General features: G+C 37.9%; 1 protein-coding gene across 1 annotated transcript in view; it reads left to right on the top strand.

The window, feature by feature from the left end:
• The window catches only part of DHX32 (DEAH-box helicase 32 (putative)), a 46,944-nt gene that overhangs the window by 4,696 nt on the left and 23,189 nt on the right, over positions 1 to 19,059 (top strand). The window contains 8 exon segments of the mRNA XM_067533430.1: positions 1,618 to 1,753; positions 1,756 to 1,861; positions 2,384 to 2,397; positions 10,268 to 10,371; positions 10,373 to 10,488; positions 12,234 to 12,257; positions 12,918 to 12,982; positions 13,061 to 13,212. Of these exon segments, the coding sequence (XP_067389531.1) occupies positions 1,618 to 1,753; positions 1,756 to 1,861; positions 2,384 to 2,397; positions 10,268 to 10,371; positions 10,373 to 10,488; positions 12,234 to 12,257; positions 12,918 to 12,982; positions 13,061 to 13,212 (717 nt within the window).

Here is a 19,059-nt window from a genome sequence, read left to right as displayed (position 1 = left end):
GCCTAAGCCCCTTGGGCCAAGTTGACTCTGATGATAAATGTTAGCCATCTCTTGGATGCTACTGGTTCATAGAAGGGCTCAGTCCAGCTACCAAGGATCCCAGCAGGCTGCAGTCCAAAGCACAACTGACTTTCTGGGTTTAAGTACCCACAGGCTGATCACCAAACTGATTAGCTTGATCAGTATGTAACCAACAAGTGAACAGTATCACTTTTGCTATCGGTATGTAACCAATCAATGAATAGTATCACTTTTACCATCAGTATGTAACCAACCAGTGAACAGTGTCACTTTTGCGGTCAGCTTAACCAATCAGTGAGCATTTCTGCTGAGTCATCTGGACTTGTAGACACTTTCAAGTGTTACTTAGCTGGGTGTAGTCAGTTCTGGTCAGTTTTTGTTTTTATGTTTGCCCTCTATTTGTGCTGTGCTAGCACCTGGACAGCTCTTATCAGGTCTCCTTCCAGCCCTTTTCCCGAGCTATATACTTTACTATTCTATCTTAAAGCACAGAACCCATTAACTATTCTTTCTATATTCTACGGTGCTTAGAGGACCCAGTCAAGATCAAGGCTTCAATTGTGCTACTGCCAGTTTATTGAACTGATAAATATTTTATACCTATATTTTAGGTTGCTGAGCTGAGTAAAATGAGTGCTATTACTTGGAGTTATTTACATGTCTTTATTTTGTCCTATTGCATTTCTGATGGTCTTGAAATATTACAATTGACATATCTGTGTTCTTTCTTTAGAGAATATATTTGAGATTTCAGAACTAAATAGACCAAAGTCTGTAGGCTTCACATATTATTTTTATATATATATATATATATATATATATATATATATATATATATAAACCCTTTCCTCTTTTGATGTTCTAAAGAGCTGCAAAATAGAATTAATTAAAAGGTTTTCTGAATACTTGTCCTGAAACTGAAAGCTTTATTACTGAATGGTATTTTCATATGGCAGTTGTATCACAGGTGAACACTCTTACTCAGTCTTTTCACAATTTTTTTTCTACATCCATTATAATGGGATAACCACATGACCATCTTCACAGTCACAGTAATCACACCTGTAACCTTCTATTCACAGTCAGGATCCAAACATATGTGATAAAGGTCAAGCTCAGCACACTCTTTGCCTAATCAGTCTCCAGACTGGTCTCAGAGCCACAGACAACAGTGCAAGGAAACAATACAACTATTATTAATTATCTGACTTCAGTAAACAGGCTGTTAAAATGCAAAAAGGAATTGGCTTGTGTTAAAATACCTTTTTGGTTGAACAATTTTAACTTTGTGTCTTGGTTTTTAGCGCTTATATAGATATAGATACACACACACAACTTCAGAGATGTCAAACAGACAAATAAGTCAAATGGAACAGCCCAGGACTGAAAGTTTTCTGAACTTTTGAACTGAGGACTTGGGGAATACTTATTCTGAACCATGTAGCAATGGATTTCTTCAAGTTTGTAGGGTATGAATGATTTATTGCTATAAAGATTTCCATTAGGGTTCCAGTAGCAGTGCTTCATTGCTGGGAATAATACATGAGGGAAAAATGGAGTTTTTAACCTTTTCTCCAGAGAAACACTGCTTTTCAGGATTACTTGAGTAATGATGACGAGAAAGAGATGTTCGTATGTGAAGAAGGTTTACAGCATAATTGTTTTGATGTCTTACCATACTCTTCTCGTTATGACACATTTTTGAAAGAAAGAGAAGAACTTCCAGTTTGGAAAGTGAATATACTTCCAGGAAAAGTCTGCTTCATAATCAAATTGTGATTGTTTCAGGAGATGCTAAGAGTGGCAAAAATTCCCAAGTTTACTTAATATTTGATATTAAGTTTGTATATTTTTCATAGCAGATTTCCTTAACTGTTTTCCTAATAGCAATGTAAATTATTAAAACAGAAATCATTTTTTAAATTTAAATTATTGTTCACTATTTTTGTGCTGTTTATTTATTTATTAAATTTATATTATCATGATGTCTAGAGGCCTCAGTCAGTATCAAGATCCCATTGTGTTTTGTACTGTAGTATATTGTAATATTAAGACACTGTCCTTGTCACAAAGAGTTTACTTATAACGCAAAGGTGGATCCTAAGCCCACAAAGTCCTGTTGACTTCAGTAGGGCTTTGTGTGGGCACAAGGATCTGTCCACACATTGTAACTTGAAGGATTGGAACCTATGAAGACAAGTGAAATATGAAAAGTGGAGGGAGAGCAATATCAAATATATACAATGTTTATATACAAATGTACATTTCCACTATTTTTCCTGGTAATTATAAATAGGTAAAGTAAGTGGCATCTATTTCCATCTGTCTGCCAAATCATTATTAATTGACTGATTTTTTGTAGATTTTGGGGGAAAGGTAAGTATTGAGTTTTAACCACTGAATTTCTTGTAATATGCAATCAATAGTCAACAAAGACCTCATGCTAAAATTTAAAAAGTACTATGTTCAGCAATGTCAGACCTTTATTTATACACTGATCAGATCCTAACAATTCTGCACCAAATACTCACATATGTATATGTAGAAAAACTCTGTACCAACTATTTGGACCTATCAGTATATAAAAACATTGCACCGTATATTTTTGTTTTACCTGTATATAACAAATATCACAGGTAAAACCTGAATACCTATTTCTTTTACCTATATATTTTCAGGTTTGTTAAAAAACACAAGGGGTGAAATCCTGGACCTATTGAAATCAATGAGAGCTTTTCCATTGACTTCAAAGGGATCACAATTTAATCCAAACATTTTAGAAGGTAAAATTAATTCAGAAAGCTTTAGAGTAACATGGAGTAGGTTAAATAAGAGTGTTATCTTGCATTTGTCTACATTTAATTTAATCTGCCATTTTTTTTTTGCTCAATTTTTGTCAATTCCTACCTATATACTATTAAAACACTTATTTTTCCTTTTGGCAGAAAATGTTGCCGTCATGCAGTTCACCCCTATTTCAGATTGTTAATAAATATTTTGAACAGTCTTGTCTTTACTATTCCATGGGGCATCTGACTATTAACTTCTTTCCATGTGAAATGCCTTCACATTTATCTGTGCTCTGTTTCTTGTTCCTCAAACTGATTTTAATCCATGAGAGAATTTTTGAAAGTTTATGTTACACCAATAATTTTGCATTATCTATTATTTTACACTATCTTTCAAAACAAAATTGAAAGGCAAATTTCACTCTTAATAAAGCTTCAATGAATTCCAAAGAGGCAAGAAATGGTTAGACTCATAGGATGGATTAATTCCATGTTGGGAGAGAAATGAGTGACTTGGATACAGGCTACTGTATTCCTACTTTAGTTTACTGACAACCATATACCATCTTGGGGCATGTTTACATGAACACTTACAATGCACACTAGAGAACTTTTAGTGAATATCAGCAGGGTCCACACAGACAGTCAGCAGGCGGCACACTTGAATGCTGTAGATTTAGATTCCCAGCTTGCTGTGTAGTAAGTGTTCATGTAGTCATGCCTTTGGATAGGAAAATTAGGCCTTTCCAAACAAGAAAATTATACTGATGTAACTGAATCCATTTAGAAACTGATTTTGTTAAATCAGTACAGCACCCTTGTGGATAATCTTATTTTGGTTTACGAGTGCCTTATATGCATATTACATAAAAAATGTTAAAAGGACATTAAGATTGCAAAGTCAAGTACTCAAAAGTGAGGAAATGCCAGAATTAAGATTGCCTTAATTCATCCCCCTTGTGCATACGCATTATGATGCAGTCTTTAATTACATGATCACATTCTATTTTTTCCACAAGATCCTGGTCTCATTCAAAGCACGGTATGGATGTTGCTCTCTAATGAGCAACTATTCAATATTTTGTTTTATCCTAATTGTTCAGTGTCTTATTTACCACACATTCAAACTGCTCTAAAGACAGAATCAAATAATTTCCTCTATGGCACTCATTGCTTTAGTCCGAGTGCTTCATAAACATTAGTTAATTAATCTACACAGCAACCCTATGAGATGAGGAGGTGGTATAATACCCATTTTATAGAATGAAGGCACAGAGAGATTAAGGTAAAAAGTTTCCACTAATTTTGGGTACCCAATTTGAGACAACTAGGACCTGATTTTTCCAAGTACTTGGCATTATAAAATACTTCATACGTTCAAAGCCCATCTCCCACTGACTTCAGCTGTGAGTGCTCAGCACTTCTGCAAATCAGACCACAGGGTATCATATCAGGCAGAAGTGACTTGACCAGCATCACATAGGAAATTGCATAGCAGAGGTAGGGATAGAGTCCAGTTCTCCAGGGCAGCATTCAACTGCCTAACCATGAGGCCATCCTTTCTCTTCCCGCAGTGCCCTACCTCATTCACTGTACACCTTCCAACAAATGAAGTAGGAGTCCTACACACACAGTCTCTTTCACTGCATAATCCTGATTCATTCCCGGAGCAGGTGCTGTGAACTGAATGAGGCACGGGTCCTGTGGAAAAAATAGCATGTCATCATGACATTAAAGACTATATCATAATTCATGTTCACCAGGGGCCAAATTAAGATTGCAGTCTTAATTCTGGCATTTTCTAACCTTTCACCTTTGAAACCTTAATAATGTTCTTTTGAACACAGTTTGTGTGAGTGTAGTTTCCTAGGTTTTTAAAAAGACAAACTAAAAAAACCCCAGAAATCCCCCATTTTGCCAGTAAATTTCACAGATATTTGCTGACAGCAGAGGAATAGTGAGACTCAGTAATCTTGAGTTCCATTCCAGGCACTGGAGATCTTTTTTTTTTTTTAAACCAGCACAGCCTTCTTCCTCAATTGTAGGATTGTGGCTTTTTGGGCATCTAGTAAGATGTTCTTAAATGATTCCCAATTACCATTCACATTTTTCTGATTAAATCTTCCTCCCAGATTATTTGACTCAATTGATTTCATTCAGCTTTGTTTTCAGCAATTAAATTGGCCCCAAGTATATATATTGTTGGTCTGGACTTTCTTCTGCTTATACATTTCAAATGTGATCAAGTCATGATCACTTGTAACTCAGCTACCATTAATGTTTAGTTATGTGATCCATTCTTCTTTATCTGTTAGGACAAGATCTAATAAAGAATTCCTCTGTATTGGCTGCAATACTTTTTCTGTTAGGAAATTGTCATCTCTTATGTTTAGAAATTCCAGTACTGGTAGCATGAGCCCTCCAGCATATGTCACTCACACTGAAGTCCACAATGATCATGCAGCTTTTTTCCCTACACATTATAGATAGGTACATTGCGATGGGGTATACCATCCTCACACTGGCCCAGCAAGGGTTAACCATTCCCTTTGGACCTGGGAGACCAAACCCCCTCACCCCTACTGGGCATGGGCCCTGTGAAGGGAGTATATAAAAACAGCAGCTCAGGCCAGTATGGGCTGACTGCATAGGAGAGGGGATGCATGCTACAGGCTCCTGCCAGGAAGCTGTGGGAGCCTGAGCATGCCAGATCCACTCTGGGACCCCAGCTGACTACAGAGGGTGAGGAAGACATAAAGCTGCCATCCTTGGAGGGACTGCAGGAACCAGAGTCAAGGGGAGGAAGTGTCCAGGGAACGGGTTTGTTGTGAGATGAACCGGAAGCCAGGCATGCTGTTTCCACAGGGCCCTGAGTCGGGTGGAGTGGGATTGGCCTGGGTCCCTTTATGCCTTCCTGTGCCTAACATTAGGCCATGCTGCCCAGAGGACCAGGGCAGCCTCCTGGACTCTGGCTGCTAAGCCACACTGGCCAGAGGACAAGGACTGTGATGGGATGTACTGCACTGCATGCTGCACTGACCAATGAGAATTAACACCCTCCCCTCCCCCCCGCTCTCACCCTCTGGCCTGAAACCCTGCTACATGCATAAGAAAGCAGTCATCCTATTCTCCAGTGTAATTTGTGGGCTGTAGCCAACACCAGTCAATGCCCCTTCTTGTGCTTTGCCTGTTAGCACACTGAGCCATGGGAATTCAAGATCATTTTCTTCCAATTTATTAGTGACTTGGAAACCGGTAATGTCAATTTTGACGTAGTGCCACTTCCCCTCCCTTTTGGTACACTTGATCCTTCTTAAACAGGTTATAAACATTGATTTTAACATTTCAGTCATGCGAATCATCCCAGCAGCTTTCAGTAATATCAACTGATGACGTATAACTGTTTAGTTTAGCAGTTTGTTATAAAACCTCTTCTATTGACACATCAGTTTGGGACAGTACATCAGATTTGTTGCCCAGAAAGAGTAGTGCTGATATAGGTACTCCCCCATGTCCTCTGCTGTGAAGACCAATCCAAATAATTCATTCAGCTTCTCTGCTAGGGCCTCTTCTTCCTTGGACTTTGTGTAACTTTCACAGTTTAAATTTACAGTAACATTACTCTATTTTCTAACAGGATGTCAATACTTTTAAGTAAGACTTTACATTGTAAGGTATTTGTCAATTGTTTTATAAATGTGTTAAACATAAATAACCATTTACCTAGAAAGAAGTGGCATCTACCTGATTCTGTCAAATCTCGCAAAATGATGTACCTTCAATAGTTAAGTAGGATTAGTTAGAAATTAATACTGTCACTAAAGTGACTTTTCCCAAAATGCTTTGTGATTCTGAAGATAATGGTACACTGCTTTACATGAATTATAAAAATATTGTTACCATGATTTAGCTGAGGTATTGAACATTCCCACAACTGCTTTTACCATTATAGTTCCCCCATATCCCATTTTAGCGATTGAGCTTTACTGCACCCGATGCTGGTCTCTATATGCAGCATAGACAAGCACAAGGAAATATCATTCCTTATGAATAGCCATGCACGCCCCTCTACTATGTTGTGTAGAGGTTCGCAAAAAGTGGCACGCTGGAGACTGGGACCACAGCTGCATAGGAGTGGATGCTGCATCCTACTTTGGTTTTAGATACTGCAGAAACCTCGCTGATGCTGCTCCCTATATAACATCAGCTTTGTAGCAGGGATGGTTGGTGGTGGAGATAGGAAATAGCTGCTCTGTGGCATGCTCCTCTGGTCTGCATTGATTTCTGGCTGAAATCTGCCTGGAAGTTATTTCTGGTTGCACTTCCCTTTACGGCTGAAAACTTGCCAGGTCTGGCCAGTGTACTCACCAACATGAACCATAAGGCATAATAGATGAGGTCATCTTGGCCTTCTGCATGAATGTACCTGTGCTTTGTGAGTGACTGAGATCAGTGCAAATAGCAGAACATTGGTAAGTTTGGAGAAAAAGCTCTGGAGATCCCACCAGAATGATTTGGAAGAACTGGTGTGAATGGAAACTTGCTGAGGCTTTTCCCACAGAAGGGAAGTATTTTGCCCTAGAAGAGGAACCATTTTAAAGGGATTGAATCTCTTCTGTGACTCGTTCTTGCATTCAGAGAAGATCTGTCCACCTGGTGATGAAATGCTCCTATTTCGGTCTTAAATATAGAATCCATTTTTGAAACCCTGAAAATCTGTTTGTTAAATACTACTTCCATCAACTCTTGCTTTAAAGTAGCTGCTGATGAATAGACAGCTGCTCTAATTTAAACTGAAAGAATAGAAGGTCCTATTGACTGATCAACCTCCAGTAATGTCTTAGAATCTTTTCATATTTTTAGATTTTGTTCACTTACCTAAAGCAACATGCAGAATTGAGTCAAAATGGTACAAATGTGATATATATCCTTTATCAAATTAATTGCACAGATTATAAACTAATTAGTGTCCAAAGGTATGCTTGGTGCTTCACAACAGTTTGTATTAAGTTCATTTTAAAAAGTGAGACTACATAGATTAGTTTCATTGGCTTCTTCCTCCAGTTTATGAATATATTGGGTTAGATCTAGATTAGCACTTTTTCCTGTGTGTACAGTTTTTCCACATTAACAAGTCTGAATTATTTTTGAAAAGACGTTAGGTTATCAATCTGTTTGGCATTTCCCTTTAGCACAGACTCATGTTTTCTGGTCATTTAACTCTTCCTTTCATCACTGTTAAGACCTACAGCAAAATTTAGAATCCATGTCAGGATGCCATTCCCAGATCTCTCCTGTGCCAGAATGTCTAACTGCCCAATTATTGTTGTAGCCATGTTGGTCCCAAGATATTAGAGAGGCAAGGTGGGTGAAGTAATATCTTTTATTGCACCAACTTCTGTTGGTGAGAGATGAGCTTTCAAGCTATAGCTAGTTTCAAGTGAAAGCAAATAATCACTATGCTCACAGATGAACTCACTCAGGAAAATAAGACAAAAACACCTTATCACCTGTGGCTGAACACTTCACGAAGCAATCACTTTATATATGAGCTCTCAGTCCTCAGCCTTAAAGGAAACCTGCACAACACTCTCAAAAGATGAGACTGGGAGCTTAAGTTCATAACTTTGCTAGATACAAAAAAGCATGGTCTTAAAGACACTGCATTTACGGCTTATTACAACAATCCATAACCAGCTAGCCACCCTTCCCTTTTGTCCTTTAGAATGTGTGCTAACTACTTATGCTAAAAACTCTGTTCAATCTTGTATTTAGCTGACACTTAGTACCTTTCCCAGACCTGAAGAAGAGCTCTGTGTAGCTCGAAAGCTTGTCTCTCACCAACAGAAGTTGGTCCAATAAAAGATATTGCCTCCCCCGCCCTTGTCTCTAACAGTGCCCTGTATATCAGGCAGATTTCATTGAGTGGTATGCTGATCAGACAAACCCAGCTGGTTTTCTGTTGCCAGGAAACCAATATTTTAAGCTTCCCAATGATTATTTTAAAATAAAAAGTAAATAGAAATAAAAATAAATCATGTTTCTTGCTAGTGAGCATTATCCTCCTATTCTGCTTATAAGAGTTACTTTTTTAAGGTAGCTGCAGCAAAGAGAACTGAATCACCATTACATGCAATACATTGACTTTGCATACAACAAGATAAATTAATATAAACTGCCCTACTAGTATTACTTTTCTGCTAAATACAGAAAGAGGGATATGTAATTTTATTAAGGAAGATAATACTTAGCACTTACAGAATGCTTTATATTTTCAAAGTGATTTACAAACATTAATGAATCCTCCCAACACCTCTATCAAAGCCTGCATGCCTCTTTGCTCACTCCCTAACTCACTATTCACACCTCTTCACCCTCTCCCTTGAGCAGGGCTCAGGAAGTGGTGGGGGGGAGAGAAGTTGGGGGAGGAGGCAAAGCAGGGAGTGGGGCCACAGACCTAGCGCCGCAGCCTCATTCCAGCTTCTCCAAAAGCAGGAGTCACATGCTGCTCATGGCACACACAATGCTTGTGTAATTTCCTGCATACTACAGTGAAAATATATTACCCTAGAGCTAAATTCTTTTGCGCTTGTGAGCACTTTGTAAGCAGAGACAGAGCAGTTGAGTTTAGTGGTTCAAAATTCAAGGCCAGACATAAAATTTGTGTCTGGATTTGTATTATAAACTCCTTTTGGACTTTTATGCATTTAAATTCTTAACCTTAATGTTCCATTAACATAGCTTTTTAGCATTTCATTGATTTTAGTTCCCTTCACAGAGTTTTGACATTGGAGAAAAAAAACCTCAAATAAATTTAAAAGTCCCATGCATCTTTCAATATAATAGTTATAAATAAAAAGGAAGCATTTTTATATACACAATTCATGACATTTTTTATATTTTAAATTTTAACTGGACTAAGATCATAATATTAATTTCCAAAGTGATCTAGACAGTGAACTTGCAAATTTCATCCTTATATGAATACTGATTCATAAAGTCCAAGTGACTGTCTCATAACTTTTCAGTATTGCTATTTCAGTAGAATGTTGATATATTGTAATGTAGATTAGAGTAACTACTGTCACCCGTATATTGGTTCAGATATGATTAAATGTCAGGTTAGAGAAATGTGCTTGGCAATTACACGGGGAAAAAAGTACATTTAAAAAAAAAAGCATAACTGTTCCTGGACTATAAGAAAACAAATGTGTTCAGATACTAAGCTTAACACACTTTAAGCACAGATAAGCTATCTCATATGTCAGTTCTTTTCTCCTTTAATCAATAGCATTCACATTATAAGTATATGCTACTATGGTTTGATATAATTAAAAATCTATTTAACAATACTAAATTGATCCAAAATTAGCAAGTTGAGTTTCTTTTAATACTGATGAAAAAGGTCTTTTCCAACTACAGGAAATTTTAAAAAGCCTATTTGATTATCTGACAAGAGGGATCTAATTTAAATCCTGATCTTAGAGAATTGGTCCCTGTTTCTCTATATCCCAGCCAAAAAGACATAATTCATAAGCCAAATGAAGATAAAGAAAAAATGTTGCAAAAATTACAGAAGAAAAGTGCTATTAACCATGAGCTTTGGAGAGTCTTTGGTTTGGATTAATACTGTAACCTTTGTAACTGATATTAGTGTGAAGAGAAGAAAGGTTAGAAAGTAATTGAAATCAATAAGCCAATAATGAAGCACAGCTAGAGTATGTGTGTTACTAAAACAGTTAGTGGCTTGACGCAAATGTATTCTTAGGACATCCGAATTTTTTCCACTCTTTCATAAGAAGTTCCTTAAAAGTTAATTTGTACAAAATAGAAGGGCTTATTATACTGAAATATATTTTCATCATGAAGAAACCAAATTACATAACATTTTTCAGCTTTCAACCTGTCAAAACTAATAAAGCTATTTTTGAAATATTTTATCTGAAAATATAGATTATCTTAATTCACTGCACCAATTTTTCAAAAGGACACTCAAACCAGACTAAGTTTTCATGATCAAAATTGCTATTCATTTTTGTGCATCCAAAACCTCTCACATGCTTTTTCATTTAATTTCCCTTCTCCTGTTATAATTGCCTCTTCAGCAGCTATAAAAATGAAATATGCAAAACTGCCAAATTGTTTCAGGAAGCTGATTAGGGGTGTTATAAAACTGTCAGTACTATTTTCAGTTACTCTAAAGATCAAGTGAAATGCGACTTCGACTCACTCTGCATCTTTGAAATATGACTGATCCCCCATGAACCTAGGTAGAGGTCACACTTAAGTCTGGGTCTCCCCACATGCTGCATCACCAGACTGTAAAACCATCTTCAGATAAAAATCTAATCAATATTTGAAAACACTGAAGCTCATTTGAACTGATCTATATCTGAGGGTAAATCCACTTTTTAAGTGCCCCATTCCCCACCTCTTCCCCCCATTTGGGAAGCATGGTTCAGCTGCAACCTTGGGTTTCTTGCTTCTTGAGTTTGTAGAGAATGGATGTGGAGGTAATGCTCTGGGGAACGAATGGGTGGGTGGTAACTTACGACATGATTCACAAAGCTGCACTACTAGAGACCTAGAACCTGGCTGCTCATCTGTCTTGCTAGTTGGAAGAAGCATACCACAATCATTAACACTGGAAAATGGGGCATAAATAGAAAGAATATAGAGTAATGAAATTATAAATGAACATTGGGTTTCCCCAAAAGGAAGTTAGGATTCATCAAACACTTTCTGGAATATCTTTTTTGAAACCTGGACAGTATTTCACTTTATTCAGTCCTATGTTTAATTCAGTCAAAACCTTGGGAATTGGAGCTGTATAAAATTTTCATCACAAGAACTGGAATCACATGAAACTCACTTGGTTTTAGATTTTGTTACAAACTCATAACCCAGCTCAGGGTCATTAAAAGGCTTGTAATCTTTTTTGAGCAAGTCTAGGCCCGGTTTTTAAATGAACTTGGGCTGATTTATGATCTGCCATTGAATTCATACCAGGCACACAGCTTTGAATGAGTCTCATTTTTGTTTGAACCTGAAAACTAAAGTAAAATTCAGTGGTTGAAGATTATCTGGTTTGAATTTTCAGGACTTCATATTTGTAATTCACGAGTCCATAATTCTGCTTGGAACCAAATAATTTCTATTGAAAACACAATTCTCATCTTTAAATCTGTTAATGATCTAGAATAAATTTTATGGTTATCTAATATTCACTCATCTGCAATTCAAATTAATATTTAATCAGTATTGGCAAAATTCAGAGGGTCTATGCAAGGTCATGTACACCAAGTGAATATCCCTTAAGCTCTTGACTTGTGACTTACATAGAACTTAATGGGTACATAGGGCTTGTGTATGCCTCCTGAATTGAAGCAAATTTTATCTTACTGGTTCAAATTCTGGCTGAAGTCAAAGGATTAAAGGAAGGTCCATGCAAAATATGACTAAAGTTGCATAATTCAGATTTTAGTATGTCCTACCATATGCTATGGAAGCTGATGGATAGCCCTGATTGGTCATATAGATAGCCCAATCAGCTTCTTATTTGATTAGAGTGAAGGGAACACATTTGGTTTTGTTTTTTTTTAAAAAGGGGGGAGGCACTGTATCCACTTTTTTTCCAGTCTATGCTTAAGTACTGCACTGACTTTTATCAGTGAGCCAAAGACCTAGAGTTGTGATGGAGCAGAACATTATCTAACAATACTGTGATTCTACCATTGGAAAAAAGATGGAAAATTACTCCTGACAATGCCTTTCCAGTATATGGCATAAGGATATATTTTGTGCGTTAGTAAGGTGCATTTCATCAATAAATGAGATTTATTTTAGCAGAGGATACAGAAATACCTCCAGAAAATAAATTGTTTGAGACACTGTCAAGTCTCATGTATCGAAGTACTTGCATTTTAAGACCAATGAGACAACACTGTGTCAAGAAAAAGAATCTTTAGCAAAGCATTTTATGAAAAAACTACCAAACAAAAATTCAGTGCAAACCCATTGGTATTTACAGTCTTCACTTACTGAATACTTAATGTCTCTGTTTCACTTCAAAGCTATGCAATCCTTGAATCAGCTGCATTACAAGAGAGTCTGCTCTATTAGTAAAAGCCAAGCAGAGATGCGCAAACAAATTCTGGTCACGTCTTCATCAGGTAGAATCACTGACACAAAATACAATTTATATACACAATAATACCAAAAGCAAGATAATTTTCTGAAATTTCTTCCAGGCAAACTCTTCTGCTTGTACCCTGAATAATTTACAAACAAGGAAATGAAACCATACCTGCCAGCCAAAATACCGGAATCAAATCTAACTAGCATGGTTATTTTTCTGAAGAGGATGGATTTAACAGGCTTAGGCCACTGGTTTCATAAACAGGCCAGATAATGCCATACCTACCAACATTCTTTACATGACTTACTACATAAGCTATTATATTTTCCTTAAGATTAATTTTATTTTTCACAAAGCTGATTTTAACAAATAGGAATTCCCCATCTCTGCTACTGAAAATATGGAGCAATTTACCTTTAGAACTAAAATACTTTGTGATACTTCAATTTATAAATAGTTGTGGTTGGTGAATTGCTTGCTGCGAGAAAGAGAATAAAATCTCAGCATAAGAAAATGAATGTCAGCCAAAACCAATATTCAAAAACATTGTATTTGGGGTTCTTTAGTACTTGTACTACAGTAGGGCTGAAACAACGAGAGTCCCGTAGCACTTTAAAGACTAACAAATTTAATTTCTGCAGGCATAAGCTTCCGTGGGCTGTAAACCACTTCATCAGATGTAAGGAATAGAAATCAGATAGCAGGTGTGTGTGTATATATATATATATACACACATATCCAAGCCTCAGGAACAACAGTGGGGAAGTAGTTGAGGCCTATTCATAACCATTGATTAGGAGGTGAGAATGTGTGAACAGTGACAATTACTTCTTGTAATGAGATAACCATTCCAAGTCCCTATTTAGACCCAGTTTGATTGTGTCAAGTTTGCAGATCAGTTCAAGCTCAGCAGTTTCTCTTTGAAGTCTGTTTTTGAAGTGATTTTTTTTGTAGAAGTATGGCAACTTTCAAGTCATTTACAGAGTGTCCTGGGAGACTGAAGTACTCTCCTACTGGTTTATGGATGTTTCTATTTTTTATGTCTGATTTGTGTCCATTTATTCTTTTGCGTAGTGACAGTCCAGTTTGGCCAATGTACATGGCAGAGGGGCATTGTTGGCACGATGGCATATATTACATTTGTAGATGTGCAGGTGAATGAGCTCTTTATGGTGTGGCTGATGTGGTTAGGACCTGTGATGGTGTCACTAGAGTCGATGTGGGGTTTGTTGCAGGGGTATGTTCCTGCGTTAGTGTTCTTCTTTTATGGTGTACGGTTGCTGGTGAATATTTGCTTCAGGTTGGCGGGCTGTCTGTAAGCAAGGATAGGTCTGCCTTCCACAGCTTGAGCGAGTGAGGGATCATCTGCTAGGATAGGTTGTAGATCCTTAATGATGTGCTGGAGAGATTTTAGTTGGGGGCTGTAGGTGATGGCCAGTGGTGTTCCGTTGTTTTCTTTGCTGGGTCTGTCCTGTAGTAGGTGACTTCTGGGTACCTGTCTGGCTCTGTCAATTTGTTTCTTCACCTCTCCAGGTGGGTATTGTAGTTTTAAGAATGTTTTATGGAGATCCTGTAGGTGTTTGTCTCTGTCTGGGGGATTGGAGCAAATCCAGTTGTATCTTAGGGCTTGGCTGTAGACAATGGATCATGTAAATGTGTCCAGGGTGGAAGCTGGAGGCATGGAGATATGTATTGCGGTCAGTTGGTTTTCGGTGTAGGGTGGTATTAATGTGACCATCCTTTATTTGTATTGTAGTGTCCAGGAAGTGGATTTCTTGTGTGGACTGGTCCAGGCTGAGGTTGATGGTGGGGTGGAAATTATTGAAATCCCGGTGGAATTCTTTCCCGTGGGTCCAGATGATGAAAATGTCATCAATGTAGCGTAGGTAAAGGAGAGGTGCTTGGGGATGAGTGTTGTAGGGCTGAGAGATCCCAACAAAGTTTGGGGTTCCCTTGTGCTAGGCACTGCACAAACATAGCAAGAGACACTCCTTAACTCCAAGAGTCTATAGTTTAAATAGACAAATAGGGGTACATTGGCAGGTGATGAGTTTTGTCCTTGCCTCTGTGATGCATGAGAGGACATTGCTTAGTATGACCTTTTTCAATTCAAGCTAAACATTGTAGCATTCAAACATTCAAGCAAAATACTGTATATAAAAAAAAAATCTGACTTAGGGTTAAAGAGAGATCTCAAACCCTTCCTTCAATACTGAACAAAAGCCTCCTCTTTCTTTTCTTTCCTTCAGTGTTCCTGTCTTATGTAGAATGACTCGCCTGTTTCGAAAGTAGTAATAAATTCACCAAAATAGCAATAAAAAAGCCAAGAGAAATAAAGGAGACAGCTTCTGCCTGCACCACTAAAGCTGCTACTTTCAACATTTATTCAGTTCACCTCCTCTGATGTTATATCTTTCTTCACTACTGGCTAAGGTAATTCAGAAGGAATCTTGTCTCTTTCATTTAAAAGAGAAGCAAGTCAGCTGCAGAGGAAAGCGCATGGTAACAATGCAGTGCTAACACCGTTATATTTTTGCACCTGTCCTTTCATCATTTTCACAACCAATCATTTTAGAAACATAGGACCATACCCACAAAATATTTTAAGAGACTCCTGCTGGTTCCTATTCCAATGACTGGTGCCCCCTCATATATTTTCTTCAAATGAACAAGATCAGTCCCTAGGTGAGAAGGGTTTTTACTATAGGCACAAGTTTTTAGTGCCATCTCATGCTATCCCAAGGTACTTAATATTTTCCCAGTAAACAGAACAAATGGCAAACTCTCACTAGAACTGGATTTAGGTGAGGTAGTGTTTGGATTAAGATCAACATGAGGTTCAGGGCAGGGACTGGAGTTCAAGTTCAAAATTGACAGCACTGCAATTTCATCAGTTAATTTCAGAGGATTTTAGCAAATGGTGAACATCTCAGCTAATTTCATGAGATTTTGCTAACTCACTAATGTAACCTAATCTCTTGAAGGGAAGTCCTCAATGTGAGATGATCAATCTCATCTGTCTCTGTCAGAAGGCAAGTCACTCAACCTGCTCTACAGTGTATTTTTACGTTGTCTCTATAAGTAATTCTTCTGCAATTTGCAGTAAACAGGATAGCCATTGACTAACATTTTGCTGGTTGTTTTCCTCCATTAGTTATACTGGAGTTTTTACTCTCTCAATGGAATTAGCTTGATCTTCATTGTGTTTTTGAGTTAGAACTAAATAAACTATTTACTTTATTATACAGATTTTAGCTTGCTTCCGTCAATCTCAAACTCCCACATGGTCTGAACTCCTCTGTTCTCATTCTGGGCCTGATCCAAAGCCCATTGACACCAACAGGATTCTCTCCACTGACATTTGGATTCGATCCACTGGTATTAGCTACTTCTGTGCTAATTTCTGAGCAAAAAGGGGAAAGATTTTGTCACTTCTATTCACTCAATTACAATTCACTGGCCACACATCTACGCAGTGCTTATCCCATAGGACAGTGGTTAATTCCCTCTGTTGAGTGCTGTTGTGTGGCGCAGGAAGCGTTTGTCTTTGTGAGTGGATTTGGTCACATGCATGCAGTAGCGTCCCACTTTTCCCCTGCTAGATGCCTGCCAGACAGAAGCAAGGCACATGGGGCAGGTCAGGGGCTCAAGCAGGGAGGAACTAACACATTAACAGCAATATGAGAAACAGGACCAGTTTGGCAGTGGATGAGAAGCATGAAGCTCAGACTCTTGAGTGGACTCTTCTGACACGCAATCCAGGATACCTTGATTGACAGAAGAATTCACTGAGTATACTTAGCTTCCACCCCTTTGTTTAGAACACATTTTGGTAAAAAGAAAATTCTACAATGCATAAATGCCTTGTGTGAATGCAAAGGAAATTATGCTTGTGCATTAGGTAGAATTAGTAGTTATATTAGAGAAACTGCTTTGTATTGCTAGACTTAGTATAAAGTGACATAGAAATGGAGACAGTATCAAGGAGGAATAAAATGCCAGAGTGATTTTAGGATCTTCTGTTTAGCAATTAAGAGGAAAAATTTGTTCTGTTTTTGGAAAGATGGATGATAAAGAGGGAATTTCACCAATATGTACAAGATTGTGAAGGGAACACAGACTAAATGCTTCAAGGCTATTTGGGATGGGGTCAGATACAAGACAGCTACTGCCAGCTAAGAGAACACAAGTGTCTGAACTCAAGGCAAAGAAGAGCTTCAGGCATTTTTGGAAACAAATGTGAAAAATAAGTTAGACAAGGCTTTGGAATAAATAAAAACTCAGGAGTAACCGAAAGAAGAGATTTATAGATCCCAAGGCTATACTGTGATCATCTAGTGTGACCTACTGTATAACAGGCCATAGAACTTCCCCCAAAATAATTCCCAGAACATATTTTATAGAAGAACATCCAATCTTAATTTAAAAATGGTCAATGATAAAGAATGTACCAATCCTTGCCAATTTTTTTCCAATAGTTAATTACTCTCATTATCAAAAATTAACATCTTATTTCCAGTCTGAATTTGTTTAGTGTCAACTTCCAGCCATTGGATATTGTTAGATCTTTCTCTGCTAGACTGAGCCCACTATTAAATATTTGTTCCCCATATAGGTACCTATAGACTGATCAAGTCACCTCTTAACCTCCTCTTTGTTAAGATAAATAGATAGTGCTCTTTGAGTCTGTCGCTATACGTCAGGTTTTCTAATCCTTTAACCATATTTATGGCTCTTCTGTGAATCCTCTCAAATTTATTAACATCCTTCTTTAACTGAGGACACCAGAATGGCATACAATATTCCAACAGCAGTTGCTCTAATGCCAAATATAGAGGTAAAATAACCTCTTTATCTTGATGTGAGATTCCCCTGTTTATGCATCCCAGGACTGCATTAGCCCTTTTAGCCACAGCATCACATTGGAGGCTCATGTTCAACTGATTATCCACCACCAACCCCAAATGTTTTTCAGAGTCACTGCTTCCCAGGATCGTTTCCCCTCCTGTAAACTATGGCCTACATGCTTTGTTCCTAGATATATACATTTACATTTAGCCATAATAGAAACACATTGTTTGCCTGCACCCAATTTACCAAGCAATCCAGATAGCTTGTTAGTGACCTGTCCTCTTCACTATTTACCACTCCCTCAATTTTTGGGTCATCGGCAACCTATCATTCATGACTTTGTTTTCTCCCAGGTCATTGATAAAAAATGTTAAATCACATAGGGCCAAGAACAGCTCCCTGCAGGACTCCTCTAGGAACACACCTACCTGATGATTCTTTGTTTAATTACAATCAAATTCGTATATCAATCAATAATTACAATCAAATTACGATCAAAATTACATTTTGAGACTTCTGATATAGCAGGGGAAAGTTGCAGGGCTTATTGTTCTCCTTCTGTCTTAAAGTGTCCTATCTTACTTAACTTTTTTGACATGTTGCTGTTGAATTTGTTTAGCTCATGGCTTCCCAAACTTTTTCATAGTGTGGGCCATGTGTTAACAGATTGTCTCATAGATATCTCTCCTCCCACTCACAATTGTGCAGCCAACCACCCTCCCCATTAGTGATGAAATAAGATCCCTAAGGAAACTCTTCATTTACCCCCAGCAAGTGCTCTGTAGCTTACTGTTGGGCCACAGACAGTTTGAGATTTGGTGGTTAAATACTCTTGATTCAAAGAAACAGAACCGTTGTATTAAATACTTTTGTGTGCGTGCCAGATGGCCACTGGAGAATAATTGTGTAGAGCCTGCTCAAGTAGCTGAAAGAACTGCATCACCCTGCTGACTTTGTAGTTAGAGTAAACACTGCCCTGTGAGACACCAAGTAGTTGCTTACTCCATGTGGGCCCAGTTCTGAAAGTTGCTGAGCTCTCTCAATTCCTATGGAGTTCAATGAGAGTTGAGGGTATACCCCACCTTGTCGGAGTGGGCCCTGCACTAGGAAATACTTAGGCAACATATTCAGACTGAGATCAGGGCTCAAAATGAATTTGCACATTTTCTCAGCTAATGCAGGGTGCTGGAGCCCAGGAGTTGGTAGGGCACAGATTGGGATGGAAGTTGTGGTGGTACTCTTTTAATCTCTGCCCACACA

The sequence above is a fragment of the Emydura macquarii genome, unplaced genomic scaffold, assembly GCF_026122565.2.
Source record: "Emydura macquarii macquarii isolate MOO-44397 ecotype Brisbane River unplaced genomic scaffold, CSIRO-AGI_Emac_v2 contig_3343, whole genome shotgun sequence".
Lineage (NCBI taxonomy): Eukaryota > Metazoa > Chordata > Testudines > Chelidae > Emydura > Emydura macquarii.
This window is presented reverse-complemented; position numbering and strand designations above follow the sequence as displayed.